The 18678-nt window shown below is 39.2% G+C and overlaps 1 protein-coding gene across 9 annotated transcripts in view; it reads right to left on the reverse strand.

Moving 5' to 3' along the window:
* ASH1L (ASH1 like histone lysine methyltransferase) overlaps positions 1–18678 on the reverse strand; it is a 207335-nt gene that overhangs the window by 10308 nt on the left and 178349 nt on the right. For all 9 annotated transcript variants that reach the window (XM_067037683.1, XM_067037687.1, XM_067037648.1 and 6 more), the window contains 7 exons: positions 9191–9299; positions 8590–8754; positions 8336–8430; positions 6134–6291; positions 2272–2424; positions 262–316; positions 47–179 (listed from right to left, as the gene is read on the reverse strand). In XM_067037683.1, coding sequence (XP_066893784.1) covers positions 47–179; positions 262–316; positions 2272–2424; positions 6134–6291; positions 8336–8430; positions 8590–8754; positions 9191–9299 — 868 coding nt within the window. The remainder of the gene's footprint in view (positions 1–46; positions 180–261; positions 317–2271; positions 2425–6133; positions 6292–8335; positions 8431–8589; positions 8755–9190; positions 9300–18678) is intronic.

Genomic DNA, 18678 nt, shown 5'->3' on the forward strand with positions numbered 1-18678 from the left:
TTCAGAACAAACTTCTTAATCTGTGTTTGAAGTCAGTGAAAAATACCTCAGCATTCCGAAACACCTTGAGCATGTCAGCATCAAAAGCCTCCACTGTCTTATAATAACCAATGAGGATCTGCTTCTCTATGGTGGAAAGATCTAGGGGATCAGAGATCTTCTCATAATAATCAGCATTCCTGGAACATAAAGTCAGGGTGTCAATCTGGTACACTTAGGACTTTTCTAAAACTCAAATGATTCCCACATATGTAAACTTACTTTTTCTTTGGGGGTAGGTTCAAAAGTGGTGCTGCCAGTGACTGTCGGGAAGAATCTGCAAGAGAATGCAAGGTTTAGTAGAAGGCCTGACTATAAGAAACAAGGAAGGCAAGTATTAACTCCTAACTGAAAAAGTAGAATCCCTAAAATTTAAAGTTAGGAAAAAAAAAAATCTACGTTTTTTTTGAGGCCAGTGAAAAATGCAAGGACTTTTCAGAAATGTGGGCAGTCAAAGGCAGAGATCAGAAGATGCTTTCAGGATTACCTGGAATATGAAAGATACAGTGTATATAATTGAAATGTAAAATAGAACAGTGTTAGTTGGGTAATGAAAACTTTCTAAGAAGAATGAGAGATGGGAACTTACTGAAGTAGCTAGGGTGCTTAGGGCAAATTCCTACTCAACAAAATTTATTACATCAAAGATCATCTCATCCAAAAAATGTTTTCTAGTTCTCATTAATTGCCCATAGTTAATATTACTCTGTTGGTTTAGATTCAATTAAATTCAAGATAATGAATAATTCAGTACTCTAAATATTTTCTGGAATCCATCTTCTTATAACAGTTGCTCTGTATTATGAAAATAGAATTCATGGTGTGGGGCTGCTTCTCACTTGCTATCTTACTTTCTAACAACTCACTACACAGAGAGAAAAAGCCTATTGTTTCATGCCCAGAATTCAGTGACATATAGATACATCTACTGCAGTTTCACACTAGATCAGATGGGGCTGGTTGAGAATACAGAGTGTGATCTTTAGGGAATGTAAAGGGAGTAGGCGCCACAAAACTTTACGTATTAGGACAGGCTGGTCTCCCCTTTCTTCTTTCCATCCTTAGGTTAACAAAATGGCAAAAACCCACTAAAACATGACGATAAATAGTAGAGAAAGAAAACCAAATTCCTCAGAATTTAGGGAAAGGAAGGAAGCAAAAGTTGATGGCTGATTATAACAACAACAAAAAAGACTCATAGATATGGAGAACAAATTAATGGTTACCAGTAGGGAGAGGGAACTGGGGAGGGGCAAGATAGGGGTGGCAGATTAAGAGGTGCCAACTATTATGTATAAAATAAGCAACATGGATATATTACTGTACAACTCAAGGATATAGCCAATATTCTGTAATAACTATAAAAATTGTGATAACAAAAATTTATAACTTAAAAATTGTGAATCACTATACTGTATACCTGTAACATATAATACTGTAAATTATACCCTCAATTACAAAAAAATAAAACAGACAAAAAAGCTGATGAGAAAAGCTGTAATTCTTTGTTAAAATCTCTCATTTTAAATATCTACAAATTTCCTGGTCAGAAAAAGTCACGTACATTACCAAACTACCTACCTAAAATTAAAAATTCTCTCCTCCACCCTCACCCCCAATACAAATCCAAGAGATGTGTCTTAGAAGAGGAAAGGAGTGGGGTAAATATGTTTGCATGAAAATGCTTCGTAAGTAATTTTTTTGCAACTTTATATCCTTTTCCTTAATGTAGAAGTTAGGGCCTGTGAACCTTCCAAAATATATGCAAAATTATGTACATAATATTTTTCTGGGGTAAGAGTCCACAACTTTATTCTCAAAGATATCTGTCAATCAAAACAGGTTAAGAACCACTGATGTCATACATTCATAATACTTTTTTCTTAAATTGCTAATTCATTGCCTCATTCAGGAAAATTATATCCAAGGCAAAGACCTACTTCTTTCTATCCTACAGCTAAAAAATGTGATTTCTAAATAGTACTTAACTATGATAAAATTCCAATAAATACAAAAAATTAACCTAAAGACCCAGGGATTTAGAGACAATAATCCCCGAAGACTATAATCAGTCCTATAATTCTATACTCTGACAAAGGAAGAACTAAGTAAACCACCTAAATTCCTAGCCCTAAACTGTCATGTGTTCTTGGTCTTGGATATCTCAGGTGAGGTAAGTGATATAATTTTTAAAAAAGCTAAGGAAGAAGAATTTGGGGTAAATATGGTCACCTTTATAAGAGATTATGCCATCACAGATCTCTTTGAAGATCTGGGCTAGGCGGGCTGCCCGAGCTACTTCAATGTTTTCCTCTGCTGCTGCCAACCGTCTTGTTCGAACAGATCGAGCCGTCTGCAGGGCAGAGAACTGGGTCATGAAGACGTCTGGAAGGATAAAGTGAAAATTAGTTTCAGGAAAAGAGGAGCTCTTTCTCTTCTGTGATGGATTCCTGCGATTTTTGCTACTTTCCTTGAAGTGACTAAGTAATTAGTGGTTATGGAGTTGTTTCTCTCCTCCTTAAAGAAAAATCAGAAAACACTGGAGTTTACCAGAGAGACAAATCCTGCAATTTAAAGGGACTTACTAATGGCCAAATGCTATAGAGTAGTTGCAAGTCTGGGTTTCAAAACGAGTCTGTCTGCTTTTGAATTCTGATCTCACTGCTTACTAGCTGTCTGATTTTGGGAAAGTTACTTAAACTCTGTGTCTCAGCTTCTCAACAGTAAAATGGGAAGAGTGGTAGTACAGGCATACCACGGAGATATTGCAGGTTTGGTTCCAGAACACTGCAATAATGCGAATATTGCAAGAAAGGGAGTCACATGGAGGTCTTGGTTTCCCAGCACATGTGAAAGATATATTTACTTTATACTGTAGTCTATTAAGTGTGCAATGCATTATGTCTAAAAAAACAATGCACATACCTTAATTAAAAAATACTTTATTGGGCCTTCCCTGGTGGCGCAGTGGTTGGGGGTCTGCCTGCCGATGTGGGGGACATGAGTTCGTGCCTCGGTCCGGGAGGATCCCACATGCCACGGAGCGGCTAGGCCCATGAGCCATGGCCGCTGAGCCTGTGCATCCGGAGCCTGTGCTCCGCAATGTGAGAGGCCCGCGTACCAAAAAAACCACAAAACTTTACTGCCAAAAAGTGCTAACCATCATCTGAGTCTTCAGTGAGTTGTAATCTTTTTGCTGATAGAGGGCTTTGCCTCGATATCGATGGCTGCTGACTGATCAGGGTGGTGGTTGCTGAAGGCTGGGGTGGCTGAGGCAGTTTCTCAAGACAAGGCAGCAGTGCAGTTTGCTGCATCTCTGACTCCTCCTTTCATGAATGATTTCTCTGCAGCATGCAGTACTTTTTTTTTTTTCTCTCGTGCAATGATCTTTGATAGCATTTTACCCACAGAACTTTTTTCAAAATTGGACTCAATCCTCTCAAACCCTGTCACTGCCTTAGCAACTAAGTTTATGTAATATTCTAAATCTTTTGTTGCCATTTCAACAAAATCGTCACAGCGTCTTCACCAGGAGTAGATTCCATCTCAAGAAGCCACTTTCTTTGCTCATCCATATGAAGCAACTCCTCATCCTTGAAAATTTTACCACAACAGTGCAGCAGTTCAGTCTCACCTTCAGGCTCCCCTTCTATTTCTAGTTCTCTTGCTATTTCCACCACATCTGCAGTTACTTTCTACACTGAAGTCTTGAACCCCTCAAAGTCACCCATGAGGGTTGGAAACGACTTCCAAACTCCTGTTAATGTTGATATTTTGACCTCCTCCCGTGAACCACGAATGTTCTTAATGGCATCTAGAATCTTTTCCAGAAGGTTTTCAATTTCCTTTGCCCAGATCCATCAGAGGAATCATTATCTGTGGCAGCTGTAGCCTTAAGAAATGTATTTCTTAAATAATAAGACTTGAATGTGGAAATTACTCCTTGATCCATGGGCTGCAGAGTGGATGTTGTGCTAGCAGGCATGAAAACAACATTAATCTCATTGTATATCTCCATCAGAGCTCTTGGGTGACCAAGTGCATTATCCATGAGCAGTAATGTTTTGAAAGGAATCTTTTTTCCTGAGCAGTAGGTCTCAACAGTGGGCTTCGTCAACAGATGTGCTGTCGTCCAGGCTTTGCTGTTCCATTTGAAAGAGCAGAGGCAGAGTATATTTAGCATAATTTGAAAGGACCCTAGGATTTTTGGAATGGTAAATGAGCATTGGCTTCAACTTACAGTCATCGGCTGCATTAGCCTCTAACAAGAGAGAGTCAGCTTGTCCTTTGAACCTCTGAGCCAGGCACTGACTTATTCTCTCTAGCTATGAAGTCCTAGATGGCATCTTCTTCCAGTAAAAAGCTGTTTCACCTACATTGAAAATCTGTTGTTTAGTGGAGCCACCTTCATTAATGATCTTAGCTAGATCTTCTGGATAACCTGCTGTAGCTTGTACATCAGCACTCGCTGCTTCACCTTGTACTTCAATGTTAAACCTCATGAACCAACCTCTGCTAGCTTCAAATTTTTCTTCTGCAAGTTCTTCACATCTCTCAGCCTTCACAGAACTGAAGAGAGTTAGGGCCTTGCTCTGGATTAGACTTTGGCTTATGGGAATGTTGTGGCTGGTTTGACCTTCTATCCAGACCACTCAAACTTTCTCCATGTCAGCAATAGGGCTGTTTCACTTTCTTATCATTTGTGTGTTCACTGGAGTAGCACTTTTAATTTCCTTCAAGAACTTTTCCTTTTCATTCACAGCTTGGCTCAATAACTGTTTGGCACAAGAGGTCTAACTTTTGGCCTGTCTCGGCTTTAAAGCGCTGCCTTCCTCACTAAGCTTAATCATTTCTAGCTTTTGATTTAAAGTGAGAGACGTGCGACTCTTCCTTTCACTTGAACTCTTAGAGGCCACTGTAGGGTTATTAGGTGGCCTAATTTCAATATTGCTGTGTCTCAGGGATAGGGAGGCCTGAGGAAAGGGAGAGAGATGGGGCGTTGGGTGGGGGGTGGGATGGGAGACGGGGGGGCAGGGAATGGTTGGCTTGGTAGAGCAGTCAGAGCACACACAACATTTATTAAGTTCACCGTCTTATATGGGCATGGTTTGAGGCTCCCCCAAACAATTAAAAGAGTAACATCAACAATTACTGATCACAGATCACCATAACAAACATAATAATAATGAAAAAGTTTGAAATATTGTGAGAATTACCAAAATGTGACACAGAGACATGAAGTGAGAGAATGTCCTTGGAAAAATGGCGCGGCAGATTGCTCCAAGCAGGGATGCCACAAAACTTTCAATTTGTAGAAAACACACTATCTGCAAAGTGTAATAAAGTGAGCACAATAAAATGAGGTATGCCTGTACTTCCCTCAAGAGGTAATCTGTGTAGATCAAATGCGTTAATGCTTTAATGTGTTTTAGCTCGGTGTCTGACCTATAAAAATTACTCAGGAAATAATTATTGCTATTATCAGAAGATTTGAACTAAATGGAATATAAGATCAGAGAATTTATGCCAATCAAATCACTGAGAAGATATAAGATTCTGGGCAAATTTCTAAATAGATCTAGTCCTCACTCAGCATGTTGCCTCATACACCGTGCAGACTACTTCTACTTTTGTTTTGCCGCACCCCTCGGCTTGCAGGATCTTAGTTCCCCAACCGGGTATCGAACAAGGGCCCCGGCAGTGAAAGTGCCGAGTCCTAACCACTGGACCTCCAGGGAATTCCCCTCATGTTCTTCTTTTATCCTTTCCTATTTTCCCTCAAAAAGTAGAAGCAGGGAATTCCCTGGTGTAACACAGAGCACCCACTACCCATCTCATGTCTAGTAACTTTCAGGGTGTAGGTGATGTTTGGGAGGCTGATGGAAGGGGGTTTCTTCCTGTTCCTTAGAGTAGAGACAAGGAAGTTGAAGAGCTGGGATGGATAGGTTATTGCTGACTGATACTTGTATGTTTGGCTCTTAACTTTTTTGGTCCAGACTAAACGGAATCTTTGAATAGACCGTTTGAAAATAAGTAAAATAATCACTTTTGAGGCAACCTTATGGAATTAACAAGAATGTTTCTCAGTCCTTACCAGACTTAATGTTCCCGTCATCTCGGCAGATGCCATTCCAACGGGTATATAATGATGCTGAATGAATATTATCACTGGTGTGCTTTACTTCCTCCTGTTTCTGCCGAATCTTCTCCCAGTTTCGAACCAAGAACACATGATGCTTTAATACGAAGTTTCTGTAAGGAAGGAGGAAAGGAGCTCCTTTATTTATCAATTCAATAAGCATTTATTATCTACTAAGATAAATGCTTATCTACTATAAGCATTTATTTATCTACTCTATGTAAGCCACTGTTTTGATGACATATATGAATACTTATCAGTGAAATCAGCTATTATAAAGAGAATTACATATGGAGAAACATTATTCAGTTTTTAATCTTGATTTATTTCACATAACACAAAACATTTCTCTGTAATATTTACAAATATGTGACAAATACCACCTAAAAGCTGCAACAATTTTGGCAACTGAAATGGGCTGACTTGAAGGCAGAGCTTTATGGAGTATGTTTACAAATTCTAAAGGAAGTTGCCAAGATGAAGTATAGACTTAGGATCAGCTATAACAAGGAGAACTGGAGTGGCAGATAAAGGCATAGATATTTAAGATGGATATGCACTGGGCAAACCATGTTAGGTAAAGTGCCACCACATGGATCTCTAAAGTTAAATGAGTTATATGTAACTTGATTAACCCTACACAATTTTGATGATTCCATAATTTGATTTTCACCCTAGCACACATATAAACAGATGTGACCCTGAATAAGTCTCAAACTATGTGCCTCAGTAAATGGAGATTAGACTAATTTTATAGTTCCTGACTTTGGCTGCACATTGAGATCACTTGGGGAGCTTTATAAACTACTGATACCTGGGTTCCAACTCTGAAATTTCTGATGTGAGTGGTTTGGAGTGTGGCCTCGGCATCAGGAGTTTTAAAAAGCTCCCTAAGCCACTGTGGAGCCAAAGCAGAGAACCACTGGACTTCTCTGTTTTACTGAAGTTTAAAATTTCTATGATTCAAAGTGAAATAGAATGAAAAGGGTTAAAATTTAGGAAAGTTATAAGTAAGGATGAACTTTCTAAGATATTGGAGTGTGTAGTTAGGGAAGATGTAGGAAATGTCCCAAGACAATTTGAAAAATAGGACATACATATTTACTTCTCTTCTGACACGGACAAATATTATCTCAATATAGGGAAAAGCAAAGATGACCATTAAAGATCCTTTTTATTGCTCTGTTAATTTATCAACAAAACAGGGATTCTTAACCTTTTCTGTGGCATTCATTCCTTTGGCAGTTTGGTGAAGCCCATGTAACCCTCCTCTGAACAATGTTAATTAAAAGTGTTTAAAATTTTAAGTAACTTTAGGGACTTCCCTGGTGGTGCAGTGGTTAAGAATCCACCTGCCAATGCAAGGGACATGGGTTTGAGCCCTGGTCTGGGAAGATCCCACATGCCGTGGAGCAACTAAGCCTGTATGCCACAACTACTGAGCCTGTGCTCTAGAGCCCGCGAGCCACAACTACTGAGTCTGTGTGCCACAACTACTGAAGCCCATGTGCCTAGAGCCCATGCACTGCAACAAAGAGTAGCCCAAACTCGCTGCAACCAAAGAAAGCCTGCATGCAGCAACAAAGACCCAACGCAGCCAAAAATAAATAAATAAATATAGAAATATAGAAATAAATACATAAATGAATGTTAACTAACTTTTAGTACACAGGATTAAAAGGAAACTGAATAAACTGAAATACAGTTTTCAGAATATTAAACAAAAACCTTGAAATTGTGATATAGAGATGAACCTTTATTTTTAACACATGACAAGATCTAGTGCTGGGTTTTATAACCATAGTAATTTTAAAATGGAAGTGAGTGTAAATGATATTTTGGTATCTGTAATACCTATAACATGATATGAAAGTATAAATATTGGTGACAAACTCATGGAAACTGCAACTACTACACACACACACACACACTTATACACATCTTTTGCTTACAGTCACATTTGAAGGAAATGCTAAATTTCAGTTAGAAATTAGGGAAAAAATACTTTTTCCCCCCACTCAAGTTCACCCCTGAATCCTTGTTTAAAGCCTTCCTGCACAAAAGAAATGTCTCAACTATAAAGATGTTTAATAATTTTTAAATTGTCAAGCAAGTCACATAATTTAAAGAGTTTAGGTAAGCAAATCTCCTTTTTACCTCTCCCGATTGGACATTGGCTTCATTTGTAATTGGGGGGTCAATCTTGTTGGAGTGTTGATGTTTTCACTGGGTTCCTCAGAGAGGTGGCCTCTCTAAAAAACAGATGGATCAGATTGCAGGAAAAACAAGATAAATCATAAATCACCTCAAAGAATATTAAAACAGCTCTAAAGATGCCACCCTTTGGTATTTCCCTTATTTCAATAATTGCCTCTAAGCAGCTATTTGGGGAAAACCATGAGATTATTCACCCTTTTCTTCAGCTTGTGCTTAGACTTCCTCTTCTCTTTTGACCGTCCAGACTTTTTATGTGTGGTCACTGGCTGGCTACTTTTGTTGCTGGTGAGTCCATTCATGCGTTGACTCTTGCCTCCAATGATTCCTCGACATTTCTCAAAGCCGCACTTACACAGTTGCTTTGAAGGTAAAGAAAATAATGCTTTTAGCCTGCAGTCTCATCTAAAAGTTCAAATAGAATGCCTGAGCATCTGGACACCCAACAGTAAGTTTAAGTCAAGAAATTTTCATATAGAGGAACATAACTGATTGAGAATAAAATAAATATAAATGGGTTTCTACTGTAGTAGAAAGGAAAGATTAAATTTTGGGAAAACTTCACCAGAAAAATTAAGAACTGACTGGAGACAAAAGATGATTGAGCAGTCTCTTCTACACAGTTCTGAAAGAATAACTGTGACCTATGTATCCTAGATAACTGGAGTAAAGAGTGAAAAACTGTCTTCTCCAATGTGACTTCTCAGTGGCTACAAATCAGTAACGTTCACTGAAGGCCCATGTTATAAAGAGCACTGTGACAAAGGTCATACACTCTTTTCCATTTATCATTCTTACCTGTTTTTCAACATTGAAGGAATGAAAGTTGTAATCATAAGTGAGTTCAGTACCAGCTGGCATATCTTTAAGAGCATATAGTCCAATCCGGTATACTCCATTAACAGACCTATAGAGAAAGGAATGAGTTAAAGGCAGAGATTCATAATACCATGCCCCAAACCCAGAAAAGCTGGTATACGGATTTCAAATTTGCCTGTGTTTCTGTATCCAATTACTCAAGTCTCCTGGCCAATCACTCCGTCTTTAATCTCTCTTTTCTTCTATCTAGCCTATACAATACTGACAGACTAACAGTCCTAAATCAGTTTTCTGGAAAACATGTTTTATGTTGTCAAAGGTCTTAACTTTTCCTGCTTGGTATTCAAAGTCCTTCTAACACATGGCTTTATCTACTTACTAAACAAATTAAAATTATTTTCTATGAGCTACCTATAAAAATCTAGTTCTTACTAATCTCCATCTTTCTAACCTATACACAAGGGTCTCTTTTGTTCTATTTTACCTGTTATTAATGAGCGTTCATGTACTGTTTGTTCTAGATGCTTTATATAATAACATATAATTACAACTAACATTTATTGAGTGCCTTTTTTTCATATTCTTTTCCATTATAATTTATTACAGGATACTGAATATAGTCTCCTGTGCTATACAGTAGGACCTTGTTGTTTATCTATTTTATATATAGTAGTCTTTATCTGCTAATCCCCAAATCCTAATTTATCCCTCTCCCACCCCCTTTCCCCTCTGGAAACCGTAAGTTTTTCTGTCTGTCTGTTTCTGTTTTGTAAATAAGTTCATTTGTACATTTTAGATTCCACATATAAGTGATATCATATGGTATTTGTCTTTCTCTTTCTGACTTACTTCACTTAGTATGATAATCTCTAGGACCATCCATGTTGCTGCAAATGGCATTATTTCATTCTTTTTTGTGTCTGAGTAGTGTATATATATATACACCACATATTCTTTATCCATTCATCTCTTGATGGACACTTAGGTGGCTTCCATGTCTTGGCTACTATAAATAATGCTGTTATGAACATTAAGGTGCATGCATCTTTGATTTAGTGTTTTTTCCAGATATATGCCCAGGAGTGGGATTGTCGGATCACATCTAGTTTTTTAAGGAACCTCCATACCGTTTTCCACAGTGGCTGCATCAATTTACATTCCTACCAACAGTGTAAGAGGGTTCCCCTTTTGCCACACCCTGTCTAGCATTTGTTATTGGTAGACTTTTTAATGATGGCCATTCTGACCGGTGTGAGGTGATACCTTGTAATTTTGATTTGCATTTCTCTAGTAATTAGCAATGTTGAGCATCTTTTCATATGCCTATTGGCCATCTGTATGTCTTCTTTGGAGAAATGTCTGTTTAGGTCTTCTGCCCAATTTTTGATTGGGTTGTTTGTTTTTTTGTTACTGAGTTGTATGAGCTGTGTGTATATTATGGAAACGAAGCCCTTGTTGGTTGCATCGTTTGCAAATATTTTCTCCCAATCTGTAGTTTGTCTTTTCATTTTGTTTATGGTTTTCTTTGCTGTGCAAAAGCTTATAAGTCTGATTAGGTCCCATTTGTTTATTTTTGCTTTTATTTCTATTGCCTTGAGAGATTGACCTAAGAAAACACTGCTACAATTTGTGTCAGAGGATGTTTTGCCCCCGTTCTCTTTGAGGAGTTTTATGGTGTCATGTCTTATATTTGTCTTTCACAGTGCTTGTTATATTAGTTATAACTTACTTAGTCCTCCTAACAACTATATTGAAAAAGGTAGTATTATAAACCCCATTTTCTAAATGAAGAAGCTGATGAACAGTGAATGTAAGAAATTTGCCCAAAGTTACACAGCTAACAAGTGGGGGAATCAAGTTTCAAATTAAGGCAGTCTGGGGGCTTCCCTGGTGGCGCAGTGGTTGAGAGTCCGCCTGCCGATGCAGGGGACGCGGGTTCGTGCCCCGGTCTGGGAGGACCCCACATGCCGCGGAGCGGCTGGGACCGTGAGCCATGGCCGCCGAGCCTGCGCGTCCGGAGCCTGTGCTCCGCAGCAGGAGAGGCCACAGCAGTGAGAGGCCCACGTACCACAAAAGAAAAAAAAAAAATTGTAAGGCAGGCTGGCTTCAAAGTCTTTGAACCACTGTGCCACAATTGTAACAGGTTATCTCCTTAATTCTCAGAACAACCTTATGAGATAGGTATTATAATCCCTATTTATACATGAGGTAGTTGTGTATTACAGTTTGTTCACAGTCATATAGCAATTAAGTTGCATTAAAAATCAGGGGATTAAGGACTTCCCTGGTGGCGCAGTGGTTGAAAATCTGCCTGCCAATTCGGGGACATGGGTTCAAGCCCTGGTCCGGGAAGACCTCACGTGCTGCGGAACAACTAAGCCCATGCGCCACAACTACTGAGCCTCTGCTCTAGAGCCCGTGAGCCACAACTACCGAAGCCCATGCACCTGGAGCCCGTGGTCCGCCACAAGAGAAGCCACTGCGATGAGAAGCCTGCACACCTCAACGAAGAGTAGCCCCCATTCGCCACAACTAGAGAGAGCCTGTGTGCAGCAACGAAGACCCAACACAGCCAAAAAAAAAAAAAAAAAAATATATATATATATACCCTTATGCTCATAGCAGCACTATTAACAATGGCTAAGACATGGAAACAACCTAAATGTTCACTGACAGATGAATGGATAAAGAAGATGTGGTACATATATGCAATGAATTACTACTCAGCCATAAAAAAGAATGAAATAATGCCATTTGCAGCAACGTGGATGCAACTAGAGATTATCATACTAAGTGAAGTAAGTCAGAAAGAGAAAGACAAATACCATATGATATCACTTATATGTGGAATCTAAAATATGACACAAATGAACCTGTCTAAGAAATCTAGTCAGGGACACAGAGAATAGACTGATGGTTGCCAAGGGGGAAGGGAGTGGAAGAGGGTTGGAATGGGAGTTTGGGATGAGGAGATGCAAACTGGTATATATAGAATGGATAAACAATGAGGCCCTACTGTACAGCACAGGGAATTATATTCAATACACTGTCATAAACCATAACAAAAGAATATGAAAAAGAATGTATATATATATATATATATATATATGTATAACTGAGTCACTTTGCTGTACAGCAGTGTATAGGTAATTCAACTATCCTTCAATAAAAAATCGATAAAAAAAATATTCTGCCATTTTTCCATCTAGAAAGGTGATTGTTTCAATAGTGATATTTAGGTCTAAGATTCATCTTAGATTAATTTGTGTGTGTGGATTGATGTAGGAGCCTACTGACTCAGCACCACTTATTAAAAAACCATCCTTTCCTCATTTCTTTAAAAAAAAATTATTTATTTATTTGGCTATGTCGGGTCTTAGTTGCAGCAAGTGGGATCTTCGTTGCGGCATGTGGGAACTTTCATTGCAGCACGCGGGCTTCTCTCTAGTTGTGGCACATGGGCTCGAGTGCGCGGGCTCAGTAGTTGTGGCGCACTGGCTCAGTAATTGCAGCATGTGAGCTCTCTAGTTGTGGCGCACGGGCTCCTGAGTGCACGGGCTCAGCAGCTGCAGTATGTGGGCTTAGGTACCCTTGCAGCATGCAGGATCTTAGTTCCCTGACCAGGGATCGAACCCATATCCCCCGCATTGGAAGGTGGGTTCTTAACCACTGAACCACCATGGAAGTCCCCATCCTTTCCTCATTGACTCACAGTGAAACCTTAGTCATAAAATAAGGTGACAGTACATTTATGGGTCTTCGCCCGGACTCTCTATTCCATCTGTCTATTAATCTAGCCCAAGCAAATACGTACAGTTTTAATTAGTGTTCTTTACAGTAAGTCTTGAAATTGGTAGTTTAAGTCCTTAAATTTTGTTCTTCAGGATTATCTTACCTTTTTTAGGTCTTTTGCAATTAATTAGATATATGTTTCAGAATCAGCCAGTCAATTTCCATAAAAATTGGATTTTGATTGGATTTGAATTTATAGATCAAGTTGGTAAGATGTGACATCTCAAAAATATTGAGATTTCTAACCCATAAATATGGCATATTTCTCCATTAATTGTCCTTTTTCCCAATAATGTTTGGTGGTTTTCAGTATAGAGGTCTACAAACTTTCATTAAATCTATTCCTAGGTGACTAATGTTTCATGAAGTGAAACAGAAGTGGTGATAGTGGACACCCTTATAGAAAGTTGTTCATACTATTCTATTTTTCTTTAACTATGTTAAAAGACATGTAACAAAGTTTATAATCTTAACCATTTAAAAATGTACAGTTTAGTGGTATTAGGAACATCCACATTGGAATTCCCCGGTGGGCCAGTGGTCAAGATTCCGCACTTCCATTGCAGGGGGTCGAGAAACTAAGATCTCACATGCCACGTGCAGTGTGGCCAAAAAACAAACAAACAAACAAACAAAAAGAACATCCACATTGTTGTGTAGTTATCTCCACCATACAATCCCATAACTCTTTTCATCTTGTAAAACTGAAACTCTATACCTATTAAACAACAACTCCCAACCTCTCCTCCCTTCAGCCCCGTACAACCACCATTCTACTGTCTCTATGATTTTGACTACTTGTAAGTATCTCATATAAGTGGATACAGTAGTATGTTTCATTTTGTGACTGGATTATTTCACTTAGCATAATGTCCTCAAGGTTCATCCATGTTGTATCACACTGCAAAACTTCCTTTTAAAGGCTGAATGATAATTCCATTGTATGTAAAAACCACATTTTCCTCATCCCTTCATCTATTACGGACATCTGGGTTGCCTCCATATTTTAGCTATTATGAATAATGTTAATAAAATACGGGGGTGCAGAGACTACCCTAGTAGTTCAGTGGGTAAGACTCTGCACTTCCAATGCAGGGGACGCAGGTTCAATCACTGGTCAGGGAACTAGATCCCACATGCATTCTGCAACTAAGATCCCGCATGCTGCAACTAAATATGCCACAATGAAGATCCCACATGCTGCAACTAAGACCCGGTGTAGCCTAAATAAATAAATTATTATTATTATTTTTTTTAAAAAGGAGTTCCCTGGTGGTCCAGTGGTTGAGAATCTGCCTTCCAATGCAGGGGATGCAGGTTTGATCCCTGGTCAGCAGCCTAAATAAACAAACAAACAAACAAACAAATAAATATATATATATTTTTAAAAAAGGAGTTCTCTGGTGGTCCAGTGGTTGAGAATCTGCCTTCCAATGCAGGGGACGCAGGTATGATCCCTGGTCAGGGGACTAAGATCCCCACATGTCACAGGGCAACTAAGCCCATGAGCCACAACTGAAGAGCCTGTGTGCTGCAACTACAGAGCCACACACTCTGGAGCCCGCGTGCTGCAACTAGAGAGAAGCTTGTGCACCACAATGAAGAGCCTGCGTGCCGCAACAAAAGATCCCATGTGCAGCAACTAAGACCGACGCAACCAAAAATAAATAAAAATTAAAATATGGGGATGCAAATATCTCTTTGAGAACCTGCATTCAATTCTTTTGGGTATATACTCAGAAGCTGAATTGCTGGATCATAGGGTAATTTTATTTTTAATTTTTTGAGGAACCTCCTTACCCTTTTACACTGTGGCTACACCATTTTTAGATTCCCAAGAGAGCACAAGTGTTCCTCTTTCTCCACATCTTCGTCAACACTTATTGTTTTCTGTTATTTTCACAGTAGCCATTCTGAGGGTGTGAAGTGTTATCTCATAGTTTTGATTTGCATTTCCTTAATGATTAGTGATGTTGAGCATCTTTTCATTTGCTTATCGGCCATTTGTACAATCTTTGGAGAAATGTATATTCAAGTCCTTTGTCCATTCTGAATTGGGCTGTCTTTTTGTTGTTGAGTTTCAGGGATTCTCTATATATTCTGGATATTAATACCTTATAAGATATATGACTTGCAAATATTTTCTCCCATTCTGTGGGTTGCCTTTTTACTCTGGGAATAGTGTCTTTTTTTTTTTTTTTTCTTTTTGTGGTACGCGGGCCTCTCACTGTTGTGGTCTCTCCTGTTGTGGAGCACAGGCTCCGGACGCACAGGCTCAGTGGCCATGGCTCACGGGCCCAGCCGCTCCACAGCATGTGGGATCTTCCCGGACTGGGGCACGAACCCGTGTCCCCTGCATCAGCAGGCAGATTCTCAAAAACTGCACCACCAGGGAAGCCCAGTGTCTTCGTTTTATAAATAAATAAATAAACTTATTTATTTATTTATGACTGTGTTGGGTCTTCGTTGCTGTGTGCGGGCTTTTCTCTAGCTGGGGTGAGAGGGGGCTACTCTTCATTGCGGTGCGCGGGCTTCTCATTGTGGGGGCTTCTCTTGCTGCAGAGCATAGGCTCTAGGCACACGGGCTTCAGTAGTTGTGGCACGCGGGCTCTAGAGCTCGGGCTCAGTAGTTGTGGCGCACGGGCTTAGCTGCTCTGTGGCATGTGGGATCTTCCTGGACCAGGGCTTGAACCTGTGTCTCCTGCACTGGCAGGTGGATTCTTAACAACTGCACCACCAGGGAAGCCTGGAATAGTGTCTTTTGATTTAAAATTTTTTATGAAGTCCAATTTGTCTATTTTTGCTTTGGTTACTTGTGCCTTTGGTGTCATATCCAAGAAATTATTGCCAAGTCCACTGCTGTGAAACTTTTGTCCTATGTTTTCTTCTTCAACTTTTATTGGTTTAGGTCTTACATTTAGGTCCTTGACTGATTTGAATTAATTTTTGTATACGGTGTTTGGTAAGGGACCAACTTCACGCTTTTGCATGTGGATATTCAGTTTTCCTAGCACCATTTGCTGAAAAGACTATATCCCTTTTCCATTGAATGGTGTTGGCACACTTGTAAAAAAAATCATTTGACCAAATATGTGAAGGTTTATTTCAAGGTTCTCTACTCTATTTCATGGGTCTATGTGACTGTCTTTATGCCTATACCATACTGCTTTGATTACTATAACTTTGTAGTAAGTTTTGAAATAAAAAAGTGTGACTCCTCCAGTTTTGTTCTTTTTTAGGACTGTTTTGGTTATTTGTGTGTGGGGGGGGTCCCCTTGAGATTCTATATGAATTTTAAGATGGGTTTTCTATATCTGAAAAAAAAAAGTCTTTGGGATTTTGATAGGGATTGCATTGAATCTGTAGATCACTTTGGGCAATACTGACATTTTAGCAATATTAAATCTTCTAATCTATGAACATGGGATGTGTTACCATTCATTTATATCTTTAATTTCTTTTAGCAATGTTTTATAGCTTTCATTGTACAATTCTTTCACCTCATTGATTAATTCCTAAGTACTTCATTCTTTTTCATGATACTGCAAATGGAATTGGTTTCGTAATTTCCTTTTCAGATTGCCCACTATATATAGAAACGCAACTGCAAGAGACTGTACAGAGAAAATTTTATTCTTCTTTTCCAATTTGGATGCCTTTGATATCTCTCTTATCTAATTTTTCTGGCTAGAACTTCCAATATTATTTTGAATAGAAGTGAGGAAAGTGGGCATCCTTGTCTTGTCCCTGATCATAGAGGAAAAGCTTTCAGTCTTTCACCATTGAGTATTATGTTTGCCGTGGGTTTTCATATATGGCTTTTATTATGTTCAGGTAGTCCTTCTATTCCTATTTTGAGTACTTTAAAAAAATTTATTTATTTCATTTATATTTATTTTTGGCTGTGTTGGGTCTTCGTTGCTGTGCGTGGGCTTTCTCTAGTTGCAGTGAATGGGGGTTACTCTTTGTTGTGGCATATGGGCTTCTCATTGTGGTGGCTTCTCGTTGTGGAGCACGAGCTCTAGGCACGCGGGCTTCAGTAGTTGTGGCGTGTGGGCTCTAGAGCAGAGGCTCAGTAGTTGTGGCACACACACTTAGTTGCTCTGCGGCATGTGCAATCTTCCTGGACCAGGGCTCGATCCTGTGTCCCCTGAACTGGCAGGTGGATTCTTAACCACTGTGCCACCAGGGAAGCCCTTGTTGAGTACATTTATCATAAAAGGGTGTTGAATTTTGTCAAATGTTTTTTCTGCATCAATTGAGATGACCATGTGATTTCTTTTCCCCTTCATTTTATTGATGTAGTGTACCACACTGTCAATTTTCATATGCTGAACCATCTTTGCCTTCCAGGATTAAATCCCACCTGGTCATTGTGCATAATCCTTTTAATATGCTGTTGCATTCTGTTTGCTAGTATTTTGTTGAGGACTTTTGCATCAATGTTCATAAGAGGTATTGGTATCTAGTTTTCTTGTAGGGTCTTCACCAAACTTTGGTATCAGGGTTATGCTGGCTTCATACAGTGAGTAAGGAGGTGTTTCCTTCTCTTCAACTTTTTAGAAAAGTTTGAGATGGGTTGGTATTAATTTGGTAGAATTCACCAGTAAAACCATCAAGTCAAGGGCTTTTCTTTGTTGGGAGATTTCTGATTACTGATTCAATAACCTTACTAGTTATACGTCTATTCAGATTTTTTATTTCTTCATGATGTAGTTTTAGCAGGTTTTTTGTTTCTAGAAATTTGTCCATTTCAACAAGATTATCCAATTTTTTGGTGTACATCTGTTCATAGTACTCTCATAATCTTTTTCATTTCTGCAGAATTGGTAGTAATGTCCCCACTTTCATTTCATTTGTTTTTTTTAAAAAAACATTTATTTATTTATTTGGCTGCTCTGTGTCTTAGTTGCAGCACGTGGGATCTTTCAGTTGCAGCATGCGGGGATCCAGTTCCCCGACCATGGATAGAACCCAGGCCCTCTGCACTGGGAGCACCGAGTCTTACCCACTGCACCACCAGGGAAGTCCCTCATTTCATTTCTGAGTTTAGTAATTTGGGTGCTTTTTTCTTTGTCCATCTAGCTTTTTTTTTAAAAAAAATATTTTCTTTCTTGTTTATTTTTTTGGTTGAGTTGGGTCTTAGTTGCAGCACACATGGTCTTTGTTGTGGTACATGGGAGCTTAGTTCCCCAACCTGCATCTCCTGGATTGGAAGGTGGATTCTTTTCTTTTTTAATTAATTAATTTTTGGCTGCGTTGGGTCTTCGTTGCTGTGTGTGGGCTTTCTCTAGTTGTGGCGAATGGGGGCTACTCTTCGTTGCAGTGCATGGGCTTCAGTAGTTGTGGCTTGCGGGCTCTCGAGCACAGGCTCAGTAGTTGTGGTGCATGGGCTTAGCTGCTCTGTGGCGTGTGGGATCTTCCCAGACCTGGGCTCAAACCTGTGTCCCCTGCATTGGCAGGTGGATTCTTAACCACTGCACCACCAGGGAAGTCCCACAGTTTGTTGACTATGCTTATCTTTTTGAAGAACCAACTTTTGGTTTCACTGATTTTCTCTATTGTTTTTCTATTCTCTATTTCACTTATCTCTGCTCTATATTATTTCTTCCCTCCTTCTGTTAACTTTAGGTATAGTTTGTTCTTTTTCTAGGTCATTAAGTTGTAAAGTTAGG

The sequence above is a fragment of the Kogia breviceps genome, chromosome 1, assembly GCF_026419965.1.
Source record: "Kogia breviceps isolate mKogBre1 chromosome 1, mKogBre1 haplotype 1, whole genome shotgun sequence".
NCBI lineage: Eukaryota > Metazoa > Chordata > Mammalia > Artiodactyla > Physeteridae > Kogia > Kogia breviceps.